Raw genomic sequence first — 21,042 nt, 5'->3', positions numbered from 1 at the left:
GCCCTGGTGACTTTGGTGTTCCTTAGGCTGTACTCCTTGGTCCAGGTGTATGAACAGGGGAACAGCCTTGAGGCATAGGTCCCTTGCTCCTGGGGAGAGCAGGAAGAGCCTTAGCTTGGTGATAGAGCACCTGCTTTGCATGCAGAAGGCCCACAGGTTCAATCCCTGGCATCTCCAGGGAGGGCAGGGGAAATGTCCTCTGCCTGAAACCTTGGAGAGCCTCTGCCACTCAGTGCAGACAATGCTGAGCTAGATGGACTAAATGAATATGTTTCCTAACACTCCTCACCCCCACTTTCCGTGTGCTTGCCTTCCTCTTCCGCAATCCCTCTCTTCCCCCCACCTTTCTCATCTCCCCTTCGTGCCATCGCCCTGTCTCTTGGCTATACCTCCCTCTTTTCTTTCTCTCCCTCTCTTCCTTCCTTCCTTCCTTTCTCCCCCTCCTCCTCCCAGAGATGGAATGCGAGAAAGAGTCAATGCAGCTTTAAAGGGGCCAGCTTTAAAGGAAGGTCCACGTGAGCCTCGGTGTGTTGCCATTGATCGCATCTCCCGGCGTTGCAGCAGCAGCCCGCCTGCCTCTCTCTCACACTCACTCACTTGCCGGTGAAACTGACACACATCGAGACGCCGCGTTTTGCGGGGCTCTTGCGGCAGTTCATGCGAGGAGCCTGAAAAGGGGACGACCCGCGCTCAAGCGGCAGCAGATGAAGTTTGAGCTGTGAGCCCCCGCGTGGCCCGATCGGGGGCGGCTCGCTCTTTGGGTGGGGGAAAGGCAGGCAGGCTAGCGAGGTGGGGGCGATCGTTTGCTTGGCTCGCCCCACCATCTTTGCGTAGGGGAAGAGGAGGAGAGGCAAGCGTAGTCCCAGCTCGGCTGCGCTGCAAGCTCCTCCAAGCCAATGAGCCTTTTCAGGCTGGAGTGAAGAAGGGAGGAACGAGGGAGAAAAGGAGGGCGAAGAACGGGAGGGAGTGAGGGAAGGAAGAAAGGAAGGAAGGAAGGAAGGGGGTCTTACTTCTGAGGCTCCCCACATTTGCGCCGATGCCCATCTGGTCAGTTTCGTCGTAGGGACTGAACTGCAGGGGCCGAAGAAGAACCGAGCGAAACGAAAACTAGACGAACAGAAGAAGGGGAAAAAATCATATTAATATGGGTCAGCCGGTGTCTCCAACTATTTTCCTCATGCTGGTGGGGCTTCTGGGGGAGTCGCTCGGAGGTTTTCCAAACACCATCAGTATAGGTAAGAAGCTCCTATCACTTTCCAAAGCGCCTAATTTATTATTATTATTATTATTATTATTATTATTATTATTAGCGCTTCAAGGTTATACTGAAAGAAGATTGAAAGAAGTCGATGATAGTAGTGGCGATGTGTGTGGGGGGGGTCGACCTTTTCATCTCAAACTCATGTACCCCACTGCCTTTCCTCTTTCCACTCCCCCACCGCCACTCCCGCAAGGATCCCCCAAGACAGGCACTCGCTAAAAGAAATTGTCATTTGCTTTAAAATTAAAATGCAGCGCTGCATACCTTTGGACAGATTAATAATGGGTCGAGGGTGGGCAGCGCTGGGACGGAAGCCTGGATTGCGGTAGCATTATTAATAGTACTATGAGACTTGCAGTCTCATTTGAAATCGTGATTTATTTATGTTAAAGACCCCACCTCTTGATTTGATCGTCGATCGGGGTGCTATTCTCGTTAAAGAATTATCTGTAAGCCCTCACCTAATGGAAAAGCAAAACTTTCACTCATCTCCCCCCTTCCCCCAAAAAGGGGGCTAGAGAGACTCCGTGTCTTATCACTCTATTTACCCCCGTAATCCACCTGAATCCAAAACTTCCTCTCCCCCTCTCTTTCCCTCCCCACTCAACAAGATTCACGAGTCACGTAACTCTGCCGTTTAATGGAGTACGCTTTTGTAACTCGCAGCTCTTCTAAAACCTCTAAACATTGTCTTGTTTGCAGACGCGGGGGGCGGGGGGGGGGGACGGGACGGCGTGTGAGCTGATGGACCCAAATGTGCCAAGACTAATAGGACCAAGCTATCGGAAATGGCACAACCATCCATCGGGTGTCTCGTGTGTGTGTTGGGCTGGCATGGAGCGAGGGGGGGGGAAGTGGGGGCGGTTGGAGCGGACAAACGGAGGGGAGCGTGCAGGCAGATGGCTAAAATAATCAATTCCTTGTCTGCCTGCATATGTCATCAAACGAGCGTTGCATCCAATGTATTTAGGGGTGGGCTGTTCCGCGAGTGGGAGTGCAAAGTTCCCTCCCACTGGGGTTCTGGGGCATTGAGAAATGCCAAGCCGTGTTTAAAAATAGCGTTGTATTCATTTAGCGTAAGGCGCCGTTTTACCTCGGTTAGGGTTCCTCCCCCCCCCCTTCCGTTTGCGGCTGTAGCCTTCCCTACACGGCTGCAGAAGGAACAGGCAAGGGTGGTAGCGATACATAGGAAGCTCCTTTGGAATGCATCCCATGGATGCGCTGGAAGTCAGGCCATTGGTCCATCTGACTCACTGCCGTCTACACTGGCTGGCAGTGGCTCTCGAGGGTCCTTATTCCAGCCCTACCCGGAGATGGGGCTGGGGATTAAACCTTGGACCATCTTGCGGCTGAAGCAGATGGTCTTTTTGTTTCTTCATCTCTGGGGGAAGGGGGGTTGACTTCCTGCCCCCTCGCACAATAAAAATAACAAGAATAAGTTCGGTTTGAAGGGTTCACCCCAATGCCTTCTCCTTCACTGCTTTCAAGGCGAGATCCGTGCCAGTCTTTGTTGGGAAAACCTCTGTGCGCATTGCTGTTCAAAACTTTGTCCGTGCATAACGTGTGTCTGCTATGTGTTGCTCCGGGACCAAAACAGAACGCTTTTGAACCCCCCAGTTGATACCTGGAGCCAAGACATATCAAGCAGATTGACCCTAAAACCCTTGCAGAAGCCCGCTAGCCCCCAAGGTCCATGGAGCCTTATGCTATGCATATCTGATCTTTATCTGTGCTTACTCAGAAGTAAGTCCCACTAAATTCGGTGCGTGTGTGTTCTACACCATAGTTTAAGCCCGTAATCACACAGCAATCCTGTGCCCTCTTATCTGGGAATAAGCTCCATTGAACTCAGGATGATTTACTTCTAAGTAGGCATGCACAGGATGGCAGGTTAAAGGTCCTTTCCTATGCATGCCTGCTTGGAAGTAAGAACCAGTTGGAACTCCTTCCAGGTAAGGCTGCAGTCGGGTTTCTGCATCATTACCAGGGAACAAGCCCCACTGAATGTAGTGATATGTGCATTTAAGTAAGCATACATAGGAATGGGCTGCGCACGTTTAGGGTTGTTGTTTTTTTTGGGGGGGAGCCATAGTGATATTGGTAGGATTTGTTTCAGCTTGCTTGTTTAAAGTATTTGTTTGCTCTGAACGCAAAGTCCTAAAATGATACCTTAAGGTTCTGTTGTGATCCACCAACATATGAGGCATATAGACTGCAGGCAGCAATTGTATGCGTACCTGTGGGTTAGGAATAAGCCCCACTACACTCAGTGAGATTTGCTCTGGAGTAAGCATAGACAGTATTGGGCTACAGAAGCCCAATCCTATCCCTGTTTTCTTGGAAGCCGGTGGGGCTTACTTCTAGGTAAACATGCACAAGATTCCAACCTTGCAAGTGAGATGGAGATTGTGTTTACATGTTTCACATAAACCCTAGTTGTAAGCTGCATTATATGTTTGAATACGTTGCTTTAGATATGGAATATAGTATTTTTGCTGTGTGATGTTTGGTGATAAGCATCAGTTGCATAGCATATTCCCAACACAGTTGAAAATATGCAGGTTTTTTAACCCAAGCAAATAAACAAATGCTGTTTCTTCTGCCTTACAGGGGGACTTTTCATGAGAAACACAGTCCAGGAACACAGCGCATTCCGATTTGCTGTACAGTTATACAACACAAACCAGAATTTTACAGAAAAACCTTTTCACTTGAACTACCATGTTGACCACCTGGATTCCTCCAACAGTTTTTCAGTAACAAATGCATGTAAGTAGCTAGCTGGATTTTTCATATTATAGCCGCTGCCTGTTTATAGACCGGTGCCCCAACTCCACCATCCAAACACATTATCTCCCTCTTGCCCTGAAAAGCTATCTAGAACTGCATTTCACGTTTGGTAAAACTAGATTGCAGCAAGACATCATTAATTGCTCTTGCAGCATTTTTAATGCATGCTACTGTTGGGATCATGAATATGGTTTGTTCCCCCCCCCCCCCCCGCTTCACAAGCACACATGCACACACCCCAATAAATCTGATGGAAGCAATTCCAAGTAAGACACATTTTCATGTGCCTCTGTTGCTTTGATGCGGAGATTATAAGCAGCATTTAGCAACAGCATGGATAGGAGTGTGAGCAAGTAGGTGGGGATTATTTCACAAATAATGTCTCTCAGGAACAAAATGTGGAGGAAGCTTTTTGAAGTGACCTTGAGGGTGGCAGAGGCTTACTGGCCTCCTTCTGCCTTAAAAATAGCATTTCTTTTTGCTGAGAATGCCTTGATAAAAACCAGTGTGACTGTGCAAACTGATGGATGCCCTAGGAACCGAAGGGTGGGAGGAGAATTGGTGGAGAAAGCTTGACAGTCTGGAGAAATTAGCACTGCAAATGCATGTGTGTTTTTCATAGCTCTTGATGTTTCACAAGAGAAAAAGAGTGACTAGAGAGGGAGAGACTGAGGCAATCAAACAAGGAATTAATGTAGTGTGGTCAAGGAAAGCAAGTGAGTTCTGCATTCTGTTACATTGCAGCCTGTTAGAAGGCCCATCTTAATATTTGGGCATCTGTTTTTGTTTGGGAGAGGGATGACGTTTACAACAACAAGAGCATCTCTGGCTGTATGCCAGCCTCTAATCTTAAATCCAAGGAAGCTGTTTAGGGAGCGGACAAAAGGAGGGCTTTTTAGTTCCAGTGACCTTCCACACTGAAAGCTTAGTTGGTGTCTGATTTCAGACGTGGATTATTTGAACACCAGACAATTAGGTACACTTGGGTCAAGGGTACATTTTGCAGACTGGATGGTGGTTTTAAAATGTAAGGGATTCATACCCTGCCCCTTCCTCCCAGAGGTTCAGGGTGACACAAACCTGGGTCTCCCTGGTTCTAGTCCAGGGACCTTACAGCCTGGGGGTGAGCCAATGTGGTATCTTCCAAGTGTTTTTACACTGTCAGCTCCCAACAGCCCAAGACAGCATGGCCAATGGTTAGGGATGATAGGAGTTGGAGTTCAAGAACATCTGGAAGCCACCACTACACCATGACAGCTCTCATGCCCTGCTGCCAAAAACCACTCTGTATGATGGTGCTTCACCTCTTTCTATAAAAGCTTTGGTGGGCAGCAAGGAGGCTGGATTTGGTCTTGCATCTACCTGGCTGTTCTCTACCTTAAGGCATTTTCTTTAAAAGAAAGAAAGAAAGAAAGAAAGAAAGAAAGAAAGAAAGAAAGAAAGAAAGAAATCCTTACTCTTAAGCAAATAATTCAATTGGTTATCATGGTAACATTTGTGTAAAATGTTTCCCCTGGACCTTCCAGTTGAACTGGTGCTGGTGGTGTGTGGGAGAATAACATGATCCTATTGCAAGATGTCCCAGAGACATGAAAATTACTGGGCAAGGAGCTTTGAGAATGTGTGAGCTTAGTTTTAAGAAAGCCTTTTTCTGCTGCACAGACCCTTGTAGGGAGGCTCCTAGTTGTGCAATTCCATCCTATTGGTTTATGTTTTGTTTTGTGTAGGATTTACAGTTCAAGCTCTTTGGAAGTTTAAATGAAAATTCCAATAGTCATGTTTATAATGAAGGTTCCCAGTTTTTTAAGCCAGCCATTGAAACTGTGACAATAACAGCAACTTATGTGTGAACCTTAGCAGGATTTTTTTAATGCTATGGAAAGCTACATCTGCTGGTTTCTGCAATGTTAAAGGCACAAGAGCGGGACACACTTGTTTCTCTGGTCAGTTGGCAAGTACCCCCGCCCCCCAATAAAACCCTGTGTCTAGATTTGGAGTCTTATTTTAATAATCCTGTCCTTCCCGAACAGCTCTCTTAACACATATCTCAGTAGTAATCCTTAATGAATGTAATCCCTTCAAGAGGCCCTATCTCAAACATAGTTTCCTTTAAAATATCAATTATATGGATTTAAACTAAAGGCACTGTACTTTTATGATAATTGGCTATTAACTACTTTCTTTTTTAAAAAAAACCATAAAACTGCTGCTTGGATCCTATGAAGGGTGCCTGAAGGTGTCCTTTTAATGGCACAGATTATTATTATTTGTGTTCATGATGCTATTGGAACAGTCCTGAGTGATCCCACATCCAATACTGTTTTTGCCTACAAATGTTTTGGAGCAGTCTCACTGCTTCATTTACAACCAGCACATGTTCTGTAACTTCCTGCTGAAACCTGTAACATGCTATACACCAAATGTTTGTTTCTGTCCACCCTTGTTGCTCTATAAGCCCTCAGGTCAGCAATAATGTGGCAGCATTTGGGAAGCATCACAGAAAAACTAATAGAGCAGAATAAATCCACCACTGGTGCATTTGTATTGTGGCAAAAGCATGTCAGCCCAATGTATTTTGGCACCTGAAGCAAACCACAAAATGGTCCCCACCCCTCTCAGGGAAGAAGGGGTGAGTGAAGATCATCATCAGGAACAAGGGGAAAATAAAGATCTACAAGAGGAACATGGGGGGGGGGGGCAGCAGCACTTCCTATTAGCCGAGACTGCTGTACAGGTGACTTGGGGTTGGGGCAGCTAAGGAGGAACACACCACAGTCATTGCTGCTACCACAGCAGCGAGATGTATCCATTGGAGGCTGGATCTACTGCCCCTGTGAATCCTACCACCTGAAGCAGTCACCTCAGCTTGCCTTATGGGTGAGCCAGCACTGAAAACATGTTGCAGAATAAACCTTCAATAAAACTCCAGAATCACTTGCAAGGCTGGTTTAAAACACTTGTCGATCTGAGATGGAAAATGAACACTATTCCTTCTTCTTTCGGTTAAACAAACACACACACCTAATGATGAAATAATTGGCCCCTTGCGGCTCTTCTGTGGCGTCCAAAGTAATCATTCTGCCTTATAATTACCCTCATTTTAAGAATATAAGAGCCCTTTCAGCCAAACCCCAAAGTCATCCAGTGCAGCAGCATTATATAAGCTAATAGTGATATCTGGTTACAATGGGTGTGCAGGCAAAAGGAGGTTACTGAAAAAATAGGAAGAGGTACTGCCACATTGGCATCTTTCTCAAGAGACAATAGAGTGTAGCTCTGGGAGTGAAGTCAAACTACTGCAGTAGAAGTACTGAAGTGACGTCCCTGGGGAGCAAGCCTGGGCAGTGCATATAGAGGTATTGCGCTGCCCAGACAACACGACACCCCCCTCGACCTTGCTGATGTGGTCCAAAGGAAAGCAGAGCAATGCGCTTGGCACCAGCTGGGCTGTAAGAGCTGCTGGAAGGAGGCTACAAGGCACCATCCAAGGAGCATGGTACTGCCATGTTTAGGAGGGAAGGCTTTAAGAGAGTGCAATGCCCTTTCTCGTCAGCTCAGTAAGGGCTGAGAATGCTCCATGGCCACAGGATGTTAAGTATCAGCTGGCAGAGGAATAGAAAACTGGGAAGAGATGGCAAATGGAATGGGCAATCTTGAGAGGCGGCATGGCTGGTTGGAACGGAGCAGACCACAAGTGCAGGAGCTCTCAACTTAGCAATATCTTATTGCAGATCCCCCTTTAGAAGCTTCAGAAAAGAGGGTACCAGTCATGTGCTCCTGAGCATAAAAGCAATAGCCCACCCTCACTGCTATTCAGTGGCATACTGCCTCTGAACCTGGAGGTTTTATATATCTATCTCAGTGCACAATCCTCATTTGTCTAACCCCCTTTAAAGCTATTCTCGATATTTGCCATGGAACTCCATGCATTAATTGTGCCTGGAGAGAAGCAGTTCTTTATCTTCACTCTTCTGAATACTACCAATCAGACTGGAATTGAACAGTTTATTAAATGCTCAAGAGCATATATCATGCATTATATTACTTGTTGCAGCAGCGCTTGATCTTCCTGAATGCATCCCTAATCCAATTAGAAAATAACATGGTAATGCCAAGGTGTATTTCTCCTCCACAACTGCATATTTTAACATCACTGGAGCTGCAATTCTTTTCACTAGGACTAAGCCCCACTAGGTGCACTTAATTTTGAGTAAACATAGAGTTGCAGTGTTGGTTGCTTGTTACTGCCCTTATATGCCCATACATGTGGTTACTGTGATCATAGGGTACATTTGATGCTTGCTTATGGCAATCTAGTCTGCTTTAGCAATTAAGCATTTGGAAAGGAAACCAAAGCATGCTTATTTTTCCTCAAGTTGCACCCTATATTGGACCATGAGTTCCATCCAGGCCAGAGATGAGAAGCTACAGACTTCCAAATACAGCTGAAATCCAATTCCCATTGCCCCAGCCAGCATAGCCAATGGTCAGGGCTGATGGGAGTTGTGGTCTAGCAAAAGCATGTAGTGCCATAAATTCCCCATCACTAATCCTAGTCCAGGGACGTGGGTGGCACTGTGGGTTAAACCACAGAGCCTAGGACTTGCCGATCAGAAGGTCGGCGGTTCGAATCCCCTCGACGGGGTGAACTCCCGTTGCTCGGTCCCTGCTCCTGCCAACCTAGCAGTTCGAAAGCATGTCAAAGTGCAAGTAGATAAATAGGTACCGCTCCAGTGGGAAGGTAAACGGCGTTTCCGTGCGCTGCTCTGGTTCGCCAGAAGCGGCTTAGTCATGCTGGCCACATGACCCGGAAGCTGTACGACGGCTCCCTCGGCCAATAAAGTGAGATGAGTGCTGCAACCCCAGAGTCGGTCACGACTGGACCTAATGGTCAGGGGTCCCTTTACCTTTACCTAATCCTAGTCCAATGTCCTGCTTTAAAGAGCGGCCAGCGGCATCCTTCTGGGAAGCTTTAGGGCAAAACACAAAGTAGCCTTCCCCTGTTTGTTTCAAGCATCTGATATTCAATGGCAAACTCCCTCAGATCATGGGTGTCTCCACAGCTTAAAGTTGCTGTTGGATACTTTAACTTGTCTCTTGAATTCAGGGGGATGACTGTGACTTGGTGGAAGAGCATGCACTTTGCATGCAGAAGATCCCAAGTATAATTCATGGCACCTGCAGATAGAGCTGGGGAAGATCACCTTGGAAAATCACTGCTAAGCAGTGTAGGCCATGCTGAGCTTGATGGATCAATGGTTTGACATGGTATAAGGAAACTGTCTAAGCCATTGTCATATCTTCTGTCAATGGAATTCCATACATGCCTTTTGAAAAGAAGTTACGTTTCTTTATTTGGCAGTAGACTTGCAACAGACTATTCAATGCAAGTGGCCCGGTAAATTTGTATCTGGTATGATATGTGAAGGTAAACATCTTTTTTTCCTCAGCATCCTATTCTCCTGGAGCATCTGTGGCTAAGTACGCAGAAGAAAGGGTAGGGAAAAGTGACCTTGTCTGGAATAAAAAGTTCAGTTGACGATGTATTACAGTGGGTGGAAATACATTATTTGCAGTCCTGCCCACTGAACACTGAAGTCTTTGCAGCTACAAATAAATATCCAGAAAGGCCACTACTATTCTCAGATCTGAAAGTAATTTGTCTCTGTAAAGTCATAATGCTCATGCATACAAATATGCCCTAGTTCCCCAAAGTGTATACAAATTAGCCACTGCCAATCCCTTATCCTTATTAATGAGCTAATGCTTTTTTTTATGTTTTGGATACATTTTCCTACAATTGTGTGGCTTCTCTTGGACAGTCACCTACCCTCAAGGGCTACCATGTGATATTTGCCTTTGATATTTGCAACTGAAAATGAAAAAGTTGCAGTGACTCTACCGTGATTTGGGGTTTATCGGCACTGCAGATTCAACAGACTGTTTAGTCCATCCTTTCCCAACCTTGCGCCATTCAGGTGTTTTGGACTAATCCCATCAGCTTCAGTTAGGATAGCCATGTTCCCTTCAGCACCAGCTTCATGCAGCCCATGCCCATGGGGGTTGTACTCTCAAAGATCTGGAGACCACCAGGTTAGGGATGGTTGGTAGTTACATTCCCTTCCTTAGGGGACTCTGGGAAATATAATTCTGCGAAGAGTGGTTGGGGGACAAACTCAGTGCTTTACCAAATTACCTTCCTTGGGTGCAATTAGAGTGATAGGTATAAAACCTATATAAGTTTATATTATAAATAGAGCCCCATCATAATGAATACTGCAAGGGACAAGGTGGTCGGATTACTATTATTCTTTTATCGCTGAATTCTATAATATGTTTTAAATTGGGATGGTGCTAAATGTTCAGGTCCTTAGTTCCTATTTTGTTTTAACCATCCCTTTCTCTTTCAGCTGGGGCACTTGTAAAGGTATCAAGTGGTATATTGTTCTTCCTAAAGACATTTGAAGATGTTTTCACCCTAATAGTTTCACTATTTGATCCTAGGGTAAAATCATCCCAGGTTGTTGTGTGTGTGTTGTGTGTGTAAATTTGATTCCCACTGGGTTGTTAAAATGCCTATAAAAATATTTTGCATTCCGAAGATAGCCGGATAATTATTGCTGTTTTTATTTGTTATTTTGCTTTTTAAAAATAATGCCACCTTGTTTTCAATGTTTGCTTCTATCATTATTTTTAAATGGATATTTAAATGATATGTATTTTTTCCTATGGAGTGAGCAATATATAAATTAAGTAAATAAATTTATTATTATTATTATTATTATTATTATTAGCCACCCAGCATAGAAAACCACTTTATACCATTGGTCCATTTGGCTCAGCATTGCTTACGCCACCCAGCAGTGGCTCTCCAGGGTGTCAAACCAGAAGTCATTCCTAGCCATATCTGGAGATGCCAGGGATTGAACTGGAGATCTTCTTCATGCAAGGCAGATGCTCTGTCACTGAGCTATGGCCCTTCCTCCCTGAGGAATCCAGGTGCAGTGGTCTGCTCAGTGAAGGATCAGTCAGGGATGCAATAGTCATATGCTCCATCCACAGCAACCCTGGCAGATGTATAGCCTCCTGCTTAAATACCTCCAGCAAATGATAGCGCCCCCACCCCACCCTGCCCCACAAGGCAGTCTGGTCTGCTATTGACCAGTTGTTAGTGTTAGAAAGTTTCTTGTCTGACTTGAATTTCCTTCCGTACAACCTTCACTCTGCCCTCTGGTGTAACCAAGGGCACTTTCAGGGTGCCCAGAGCTCTGGCACTTAACAGGGTGTGTCTTAAGGGCTGGTCAGCTTGCAGTGTCATATAACTACAAATGGAGATCTAATCTAGATTTGCGAGTGTGGAGGCAGAATGATAAGGAAACATTTATACCAGGAAGATTGTCCTAAGGTCTGAAATTATGATCTCTTGAAACCATTTTCTAATTTGATCAAGGAGGAAGAAAACTCGTTTCTTATGCCATATCCAGTTTACTGCAACCTGGTGCACATCTGAGGTAGCATAGACTTACCTGGGGAAACAGGGAAGGGAAAATGGGCTATTCACTAAAAGGTATCATCTATTTTCAGAGGCAGAACTACTCTGATCTCATGAGATCGTGTGTGTGTGTAAGCACTCCCCCCTTTTCCAGTTAACTTGCTACATAAACCTGTAGTATTTTGTCTTGGCATACCATGTTTCTTATCTTGGTGTTAACACCTATCTGGGGATACAGAGGAGAGATGCTGTACTGAGCTGTAGCTCAGTGCTGAAGCATCTGCTTTGCACAGATCCAACCCCCAGAATCTCCAGGTAGGGCTGGGAAAGGCTCCTTATCTGAAACCTTGGACAGCCACTGCCAGCCAGTGTAGGCAACAGCAATCAGATGGGCAAATGCTCCGTTAGCAATAGTGTGACCATTCTACAGCTTTGGGTTCTCTCTCTTCCTTGGGGAGCGGGAAATGCCAAATGAAGCTGCTAACTTGCTTTGCAAGTCTGACGAGTGCATAAGTTAATATAAGCAGGTGGATATAGAGGCATTGCAGGGTTCAGCTCACATTTGAAGTGAGACGTCTTTGTTGGAGTATATTGAGACAGAGCAGCTTAAATGCATAATTCCATCCCTAGCATGACTACCTGTGTGTGTGTATATATATATATATATATATAAATAAATTCCCTCTCTCTGAGTTTAATTCAAAACCTCCAACGGTGTCTTTTACTGTTAGGTTTTCAATTATGTTTAACGTTCTGTTGCTCCTATTCCCTCAAAATAAAGCACTGCTGGTGTCTTTTTCTGTTCTGCTCTTGTAGTGCACTACACTACATTGCTCCAGCCACTGCAGTGTCAGCTCATTAGCACTCAGATCGCATATTCTCTCTCTCTCTCTCTCTCTGCACTGTCATCGCAAAAAAAAAAAGGGCTGTTGTACACCTTTATGGTCAACAAATGTGGTCTTGGATTACACACCATTTGCAGGGGATATTTAGAAACCCAAGCCTTGGGTTACTTCACCCACCCCACTCTGGAATTTTCCTAGGGAAAAGGGTTAGCTTTAATACTTAAAACCCTGCAAGAAAATTGGTTGATCTTAGTGAAGGTGGGGCCTATTTTTAAAAGCTTTAGTTGTACGATGCAGATGATCTCTCATCAACAGCTAGCCACCTTGACCAATCTGCACGCCACCCTCTATTCTCATTCCTCTTATTAAATTTCCTTGTAGGTATCTGTTCAAAATCTTCAGCTAGCCCACAAAGAGAGATAACAAATGTTGATCTGTCTGCATCCTAGATGCAGATGCCATGGCATTTCCTCCTTTGCCAACCAAAGGGGAAAAGAGCATAATTACCTAATTATCCTTGTTTGCCGAGATCCATTTAGATGTTTGTTTGGGTGCTTCTCATCAAATGGGGGGTTTTGTAGCTTTTCTTCACTATTTCTCCTCACTGGTGTGGTGTGTTTTCCCCCCTCTTCGATTTGTTTTCAAGCATTCAGAGGGATGGGGTTTTACAAAACAAAACCTTGGCATGTTTTGATGTGGTGAATAGTGTTGCAGGACATGATATGACCCACAATTTGGAGAGATCATTTAAAGAAGAAAAAATGCCTTTACTCCCTGCTATGTGCACCACTTTTCTTGTCTGTTGCTGTTCCTCATTTTCTGTTTCCACTGGACAAACAACTTGCTTTCCTTGCCTCTGGGTGTTCTCTCTCTCTCTCTCTCTCTCTCTCTCTCTCTCTCTCTCTCTCTCTTTTAAGCCAGCTGGCAAAGCAATGATGATGCAAACTGGTCATTTCACTGCTGCCCAAGATGGCTCTGTTTTAAGGGAATTAACAGAGGAAGGAGAGTAGAGAGAGAGGACAGGGCTAGCAGTTGAAAGTGCAAATCACTCTTAGGTACCTCAAAGGATGGCCCTCCCCACTGAGGCACTCTAAATGTGGGTTGTGTTTTGAGAAGCTCAATTTATATAGGGCTCCTGTGTTGTTCCAGACATCCAGACACCGGGCAGATTGGGCGCTTCTGCTTAGCTTTAAATGATAATGGCATCAATTAACCCAGCCTTTACGTTAGTGCAGGTGTGGTGAACATGTGGTCCTCCAGCTGTTGCTGAGCTATGCCTCCCAGCATCCCTGGCCATTGGCTATGCTTGCTGGAGCTGATGGAAGTTGCCCAGAAGCATCTGGAGGACCAAAGGTTCCCTGCACCTGTTTTAGTTAGTGTCCTTCTCCTCCCTTACCCTCGTGTACTGCCGCAGTTACAATTAGCATGGTGCTCCATGATTACTTCTCCTCCTGCTATCTGGATCTCATTAAGTTTCTGACCAATCTCTGGCCTCGCTAAAGATGAATTCATAGCAACAAGAAGAAGTGGTGGACAGGTGCAAAGGCTTTGATACAGATGAAGCCACTCTTAAAGTCAGTGGTTCATAAATCTGTCTGTCCATGGACACACTTGACTGTAGCTACCCACCTGTAAAATACAAACAAGGACTGCTGGTGTGCTGATGACCTGTGAATGACTAGAGACATATTTTCAGCATTTATATTCCGTATATGGTATAAAATCCTCCCAAGTTACACTCACATCATAAATTAAAGCAGTGCTATGCCACTTTAACAGGAACGTGGGTGGTGCTGTGGGTTAAACCACAGAGCCTAGGACTTGCTGATCAGAAGGTCGCCGGTTCGAATCCCTGCAATGGGGTGAGCTCCCGTTGCTCAGTCCCTGCTCCTGCCAACCTAGCAGTTCGAAAGCATGTCAAGTGCAAGTAGATAAATAGGTACCGCTCCGGCAGGAAGGTAAACGGCGTTTCCATGCGCTGCTCTAGTTCGCCAGAAGTGGCTTAGTCATGCTGGCCACATGACCCGGAAGCTGTATGCCGGCTCCCTTGGCCAATAAAGCAAGATGAGTGCCGCAACCCCAGAGTCAGCCACGATTGGACCGAATGGTCAGGGGTCCCTTTACCTTTACCTTATGCCACTTTAACAGCCAGGGCATTCCCCACCCTAAAAAATTCCTGGGAGCTGTAGTCTGTTAAGAGAGCTGTGAATTGTTAGGACCTGTACAGCTTACACAGCTAAAATTACCAGCACCCTTAACAAGCTACAGTTTCCATGATTCTTTTGGGGAAGCCATGACAGTTAAAGTGGTGTAAAAGTACCTTAAATAAATTCTGAAGATGTGCCCCCAGTGTTTTGCAGAGGCCTGGGCATCTGCTTGTCTTATTATTGACCATCTGCATCTGAGAACCTTTTCACTATGTTTGATGCAAAATGTGAACTGCATTTCTCTAAGATGAGTATGGCCAGTAGTGATTGTAGATTTACTTCTTATGTTTTGAGTATTCTTTACTGGAGCAGAAAGAGCCTGAGTTCTTACTTAAACAAGAAGCCTGGGGACTTTCATCCTCTGAGGTCTTTGAGAGTTTTATTTCCCATTGACTTCAGGAGGAACAAGACCCTAGCCCACTGGGAATATTCACATGAGAGGGCTGCAACAGCAAGCCAAATCTTTGACAAATTTGATACAGAAGACAGCAGTTCAGATCCAAGGGAGCATAGAGATGCATGGCAAGCAAGGGGAAAACAGAGTGCTCAACATAAATGGCTATTTTAAACTGAAGGTTTAGAGTAGGGAGAGAGACACTCCCATTTGAATAAATAGCAGGACTTTCCTGCATTGGGACTTTCCTTTTGCAATGGTACGTAAAGCAGGTCTGGAGAACATTTGGCTTTCTTGATATTGCTAAAATATCCCAGCAGGTATGGCATGAGGGGAGTTACTGCTCAGTAATACATGGAGAGCCAACTGTTCCCCACACCTGTCGCAAAGTGTTTAATTTTTTTGTATTTTTTAATGCATGCACAATGACTGATCAAACTAAGCTTACAATTTGAAATTAGAGAGTTGTGAGGGATCTTGGAAGTCATCTAGTCTAACACATTTTGGCACATAATGGTATAAATAATATAAACAGCAACCCCTATAAAATGCAGGAACGAAAATGCGCAGTGCAGCCACAGCATCCCAGAAAGATGACTGCCCAGACTTTACTTATATATCTCCAGTGAAGGACAGCCCACCAAGTCCTGAGACTAATGTTGAACAAATCTTACTGCTATAAATTTCTCCTAAAGCTTATCTGAAATCTTTCCTTGCAAGCCTGCTCCATCTACCTTATGACAACCCTGTATGACAGCCCTATATTTGAACACAGCTGTAATATTTCCTCTTAATCTTCCCTTCTCCTGCCTAAATTTACCCAGCTCCACCAACCCAACTCCATAGGACTTAGTTTCCAGACGTCCTCACTATTCTGGTTGCCCTCTGCTGGACACGCTCCAATTAGGACAATGATAGGGAACTTGTTGTCTAACAATATCTGGGATGCTAATATCTCCCATCATCCCTGACCACTGGCAGTGCTGCCTGGTGCTGAAAGAAGTTGGCATGAAACATGTTTATCTACCCTGAGTTAAGGGAAGGGTCATGATTCAATGGCAGAGCTTATGTTTTGCATGCAAAAGGCTGAAGGTTGAATCCCTAGCTTCTCCAGCTAGGGCTTGTAGAGATTCCTCTCTGAAACTCCGAAGAGCTTTTGCCAGTCTGTGCAGAAAACATTGAACTGGATGAACCAATTATGTAATTCAGCATCCTGTGTTTGTCAACAACTAACCTTTTGACTGTTACAAATCCCCCACTTTGGTTGGGACCACACAGGAAAATAAGATTGCCCTAGGTAGGATCCACTAGTTACAACAAGTAGATGTATTGGCTTGATTTGGATCCAGTGAATATAGTACCAAATAATTACTAAACTTTTTGAAGATGACATTACCACTCATTTTTCTTCTTCTTAAAACACCAACACTAATGCACTTCACATGTTTTGCCTATTGGGTCACTGTGTAATATGACCTTCACCTGAATACTCCCAAATTGAGTGGCTGATTTGAAATAAACAAAAGGCCAGAAAACTGGAACAAAAGGGAATTGCAGTCACATGGGGAGAGGGACCAGGTAGGTGACCACAGCTTCTCCTCTGCTGCTTCTCAGTTTTGCTATATTGATTGCATTTGTTTTGAAGCTGCCAAACTTCTCGTTGTCTAATTAACTTTGCTTAATGTCAAAAGAGCAGCCCTAACCTCTTTCACACATCTGAAATATCAGGCAATGCTAACTCTGGCTTCAAGGTTGACATTTTCATTGCAATTCAGATTAGGTCACCGTTGGAGAAACTTTAGATGAATATAATTAGCAGATTGAGGAAGTCTCCTGCATCGAGCCACCATGGGATATTTGCTTTTCTCAGCATGCATATAATTTAATGCTTACCAAAAGAGGAGAGGAAAAACGCCAAAAATGTCACATCACAAGTCAGCATACTTCCATTCTTCCTGTTACTTGTTGGAATGTAGAGACATTAGCTCTCCTTCTACCTGCTAAAATTTAGGTCCTGAGCAGTAGGTTTCCTTTATAAACACTGTGCCAAATGCATGGAAAAATACAGTGGATGTCCTGTGCAGCTGGTCTCAGGGTTCACAGAGTAGCTGGACTGGAACACTGCTGCCATATATTGGCAGGGCAGCTTAGTCGCCATGCTGGGAACCTCATTTTGTTAAAGGTGCTGAGAATTATTGTTAGGAGACCCTGATTCTCCCCTGAGAGCTTATTGAAAAGAGGGATTGATTGTTCAACCACTCTGGAAACTGTAGCTCTCAGTGAGGGAAAGGGGTCTCCTGGCAACTCTCAGTACCCTTAACAAACTACAGTCTTCATGATTTTTTGAGGGAAACCATGACTGTTTAACGTGATATGATGGTGCTTTAAATGTGTAGTGCAGATATGGCTTTAGCGATTTGGTAAATCAGGGTCTGGCTTAGACAAGGCATGTGCAGTCAGTGCCTTGGACAGATCACTGTGTGAAAGCTGGCTGAAATGTTCTTACCCAAGGCGACGAGCTGCTGATTCAGCAAAATGTATGTACAGGCCTTCAGAGGAACTGTGTGTGTCCTTCTGGGGCTACTACCTTATTCTACATTCATTGGAATGTTGGGGGCTGCCTTGGGAGTGAGTTTTCTAAAACAATATCCACTGGCTTGGAAGGATGGAGTATGTGATAGCAACCCGGCAAATGGCATGTCGTCCACAATTGGCATCCTCCTCTGTGCTGAGTACAGTTATAGGGTGACAGTAATTCGTATTATGGATTTGTATATCTAGTACAAGATAAGGCAAGTTGAAGGGTCATTTTTGGAAGGTCATCATTAAACTATTTAAAGAAATCTGTCTCCTTTCCTCAAACATTAGTAGAAGCAGTGTCCATCTAGAATGGCATCCTGCAGGTGGTATGGAATGTGGCATGACATTGCCTTGGACAGCCCTGGCACCAGTTTTGGGGGAGGCTGGCAAAGCAATATGCAGGCTTATCTACAGACAGCCACTAGCAGTAGTGCTGCATTCTACACTGGCATGTGTAACCCACCTACCATTGTAAATACACACAATGCCCCCAATTCACTCCAGCAGTATGAATGAAATAGCCTACAGATGGCTCTCAGGATCAGCATTGCGTGGTGGCGGTCCCCACCACTTTTAATTTCATTGTTTGCAGATATAGCGAAAAGAAAGAAGGGATGTCAGCTGACATCAATAAGAATCAACCCCAATATATATAGATGTTGTCTATATGTCCAAATAGATATACAAATGAGATAGATACCCCCACTTTAAAAAAAAAAATGCAGTAAAATCTTCAGACCATTGAGTAAAGTATGGTGGGTGTTTAGCCTTCAAACCTTGAAGTACAAGTCTATTCCTAACCACAAGGACTCGCTTTTGTTAGTGAGTCCCCAGACCCACTATTGTATGATGAGCAACCTTTTAGCTATTTAAATCCAAGAATGAGGCCTCTTGTTGAAATATGCTGGTGTCTATGGCATCAGTAACAACTAAAATGAAGTCCAGACCACACACCCCAAAATTTACTAAAGGGCAAAGCCAATTGGTGCAGGACAAGTGCTCCTCGTGAAATTAGTTTTTAAGATCTACCAGATGTTAACAAAGAGAAAAAGAGTGGAAGGAGCTGCTTTTATATCTGCTGTACCATGGTCTCCTGAGAGACAATGCAGACATTTGAAACTTACCTGGAATTTGATACCTTAACTCTTTGTGGGATAATTGCTTTTTGTCTTGCATCAGGATGGCTTTGACCCTTTTTTGTTGCTTTTCCATGGAACAAGTTGGCCCTTTGAGATGACTGTATCCTATAGCTGGTGTCCTAAATCAGAGGAAGTGAGCCAAGACCCCACAAATTATTTACTTATTTATCAGGAACTCTTTATAATCTGCCCTTCACTCAAAGGTACTACTGTGGAACAATGAAATTAAACAAAATATATATGCAGTGCCAACTTGTTCCTCCCAAAGGTAGCTGAGGATCAGCTGTGGACATCGCTGGTGGACCAACATTAACTAATCTTCTTTCCAGGTGCCAAAAAGACTATGAACATCTGAATGCCATCCATCCAGATTCACAACAAGGGCAGGATCCAACATGCCAACCCGCATTCAGAACCTACATTCTTAGATACTTTCTCCCAAATATTCCAGTTTGTGTTCCAATCACAGGAAATTGGAACAGAGCTCAGTTTCCAGACCAAGGCTGCAGTCATAAAAGGCAGGTTTATACTGGCTGGTTGTATAGTTCCAGCTGATAGTGAAAGCTAGTTTGCATTCTTTTGTTGGTGAATTACTGGTGTTGATGGTGACAACAGATTTCCAGCTGCTGTGGCATTTTCTACAGAGATGCCTCTGCATCTTCTTTTATCTTTCTTAATTCTTCAACACACTGAGGGACTTGCTTCTAGAACTTGTTGAGATTGACTACTGAGAAAAGATGCATATAGTCACAATACAAAATGTACTTTACTCTTTGCCGTACTGGTAAGGATCTTGAAAATCATAATTATGTTGATGATCCCAATGCAAATCAGCTAGGTATCGTTTGCCAGTGAGATTCTTTCTAGGCAGTGAGATTCTTCCTGGCCCACTGCTTGACACAATAAATAAACAAAAAATAAATTCCATTATCCTTGGTCAGTGGGCATTTTGGCTAGGGCTGTTGGGAGTTAGAATCCAATGGCATATGGAGTCCCTAATAATAATAATAATAATAATAATAATAATAATAATAATTTATTTATACCCCGCCCATCTGGCTGGGCCTTCAACAAAATATTAAAATACAGTAATGCATCAAACATTAAAAGCTTCACTAAACAGGGTGCCTTAAGATGTCTTCTAAAAGTCTGGTAGTTGTTGTTCTCTTTGACATCTGGTGGGAGGGCATTCCACAGGGTGGGTGCCACTACCAAGAAGGCCCTCTGCCTGGTTCCCTGTAACTTGGTTTCTCACAGGGAGGGAACTGCCAGAAGGCCCTCGGCACTGGACCTCAGTGTCCTGGTAGAATGGGGGCGGAGACGCTCCTTCAGATATACTGGACCGAGGCCGTTTAGGTTTCCTATGATAGAAGTTTATAAAATTATGCATGGCATGGAGACAGTGGGTAGAGAAATGGTTTTTCTCCCCCTCTCATAATGCTAGAATTCATGGACACCCAATGAAGCTGAATGCTGGAAGACTCAGGACAGACAAAAGAAAGTACTTCTTCATGCAACACATAATTAAACTATGGAACTCACTCCCACAGGAGGCAATGATGGCCATCAACTAGCATGGTTTTAAAAGAGGATTAGACAAATTCATGAAGGCTAACACTATCAACAATTACTAGCTGGGATCGCTATGTTCTGCCTCCACTGTCGAGGCATAATGCCTCTGAATGCCAATTGCTGGGAATCACAGTTGGGGTGTATGCCATTGCACTCATGTCCAGTTTGCAGGCTTCCTACAGGCATCTAGTCAGCCACTGTGAGACAAGAATGCTGGACTAGATGGGTCATTGGCCTGATTGAGCAGGCTCATCTTATGTTCTTAATTTGTGGTTTGTGACTTGTTAACTTTTAATCAACGTCACAGTGATGGAACATCATGATAAGCAGTGTGTGCTGTGTGGTGCATGAATTCATTTTGTATACACTGACTGTTGTGTATGCAAAAGTCTATGAGGGTTGGTACAGACTAGGAATGAAGCAAACCAAATCAGACCCTGATATGCTTGTGCCAGGAATCAAAGTCTGACAGCTGGGGAGATTCCCAAAGATTTAATGGTTTCCTGCAAATGTAGCTGCTTTACATATATATCTTTAAAAAATAAAATAAAATAAAAAATCTTTCTTTTTAGAACAGATTCAGCCTTGTCGGCTGATAAGAAAAGCTTTACAGTGCAAGCTGTGATCTATCTGTGTCCCTGGAGCCACAGGGGGCAGAACCACAAAGAAATGGGTGAGCCTCTAACATTCACACTGAAAAGAAGGGCCTATTTTATACTCCAAGGCCTAATTATGAACAGTTTAAGAGCTAACGTTCTTTTT

General features: G+C 44.3%; 1 protein-coding gene across 1 annotated transcript in view; it reads left to right on the top strand.

Moving 5' to 3' along the window:
• Positions 1-370: 370 nt before the first annotated feature.
• Positions 371-21,042, top strand: part of LOC308468757 (glutamate receptor 3) — a 209,521-nt gene continuing 188,849 nt past the window's right edge. The window contains exons 1-2 of the mRNA XM_080991187.1: positions 371-1,235; positions 3,872-4,030. Coding sequence (XP_080847313.1) covers positions 1,145-1,235; positions 3,872-4,030 — 250 coding nt within the window. The 5' untranslated portion in view covers positions 371-1,144. The remainder of the gene's footprint in view (positions 1,236-3,871; positions 4,031-21,042) is intronic.

The sequence above is a fragment of the Podarcis pityusensis genome, assembly GCF_964106645.2.
Source record: "Podarcis pityusensis genome assembly, chromosome: Z".
Lineage (NCBI taxonomy): Eukaryota > Metazoa > Chordata > Lepidosauria > Squamata > Lacertidae > Podarcis > Podarcis pityusensis.
The sequence above is the reverse complement of the archived record's forward strand: the minus strand, read 5'-3'. Positions and strand labels throughout refer to the sequence as shown.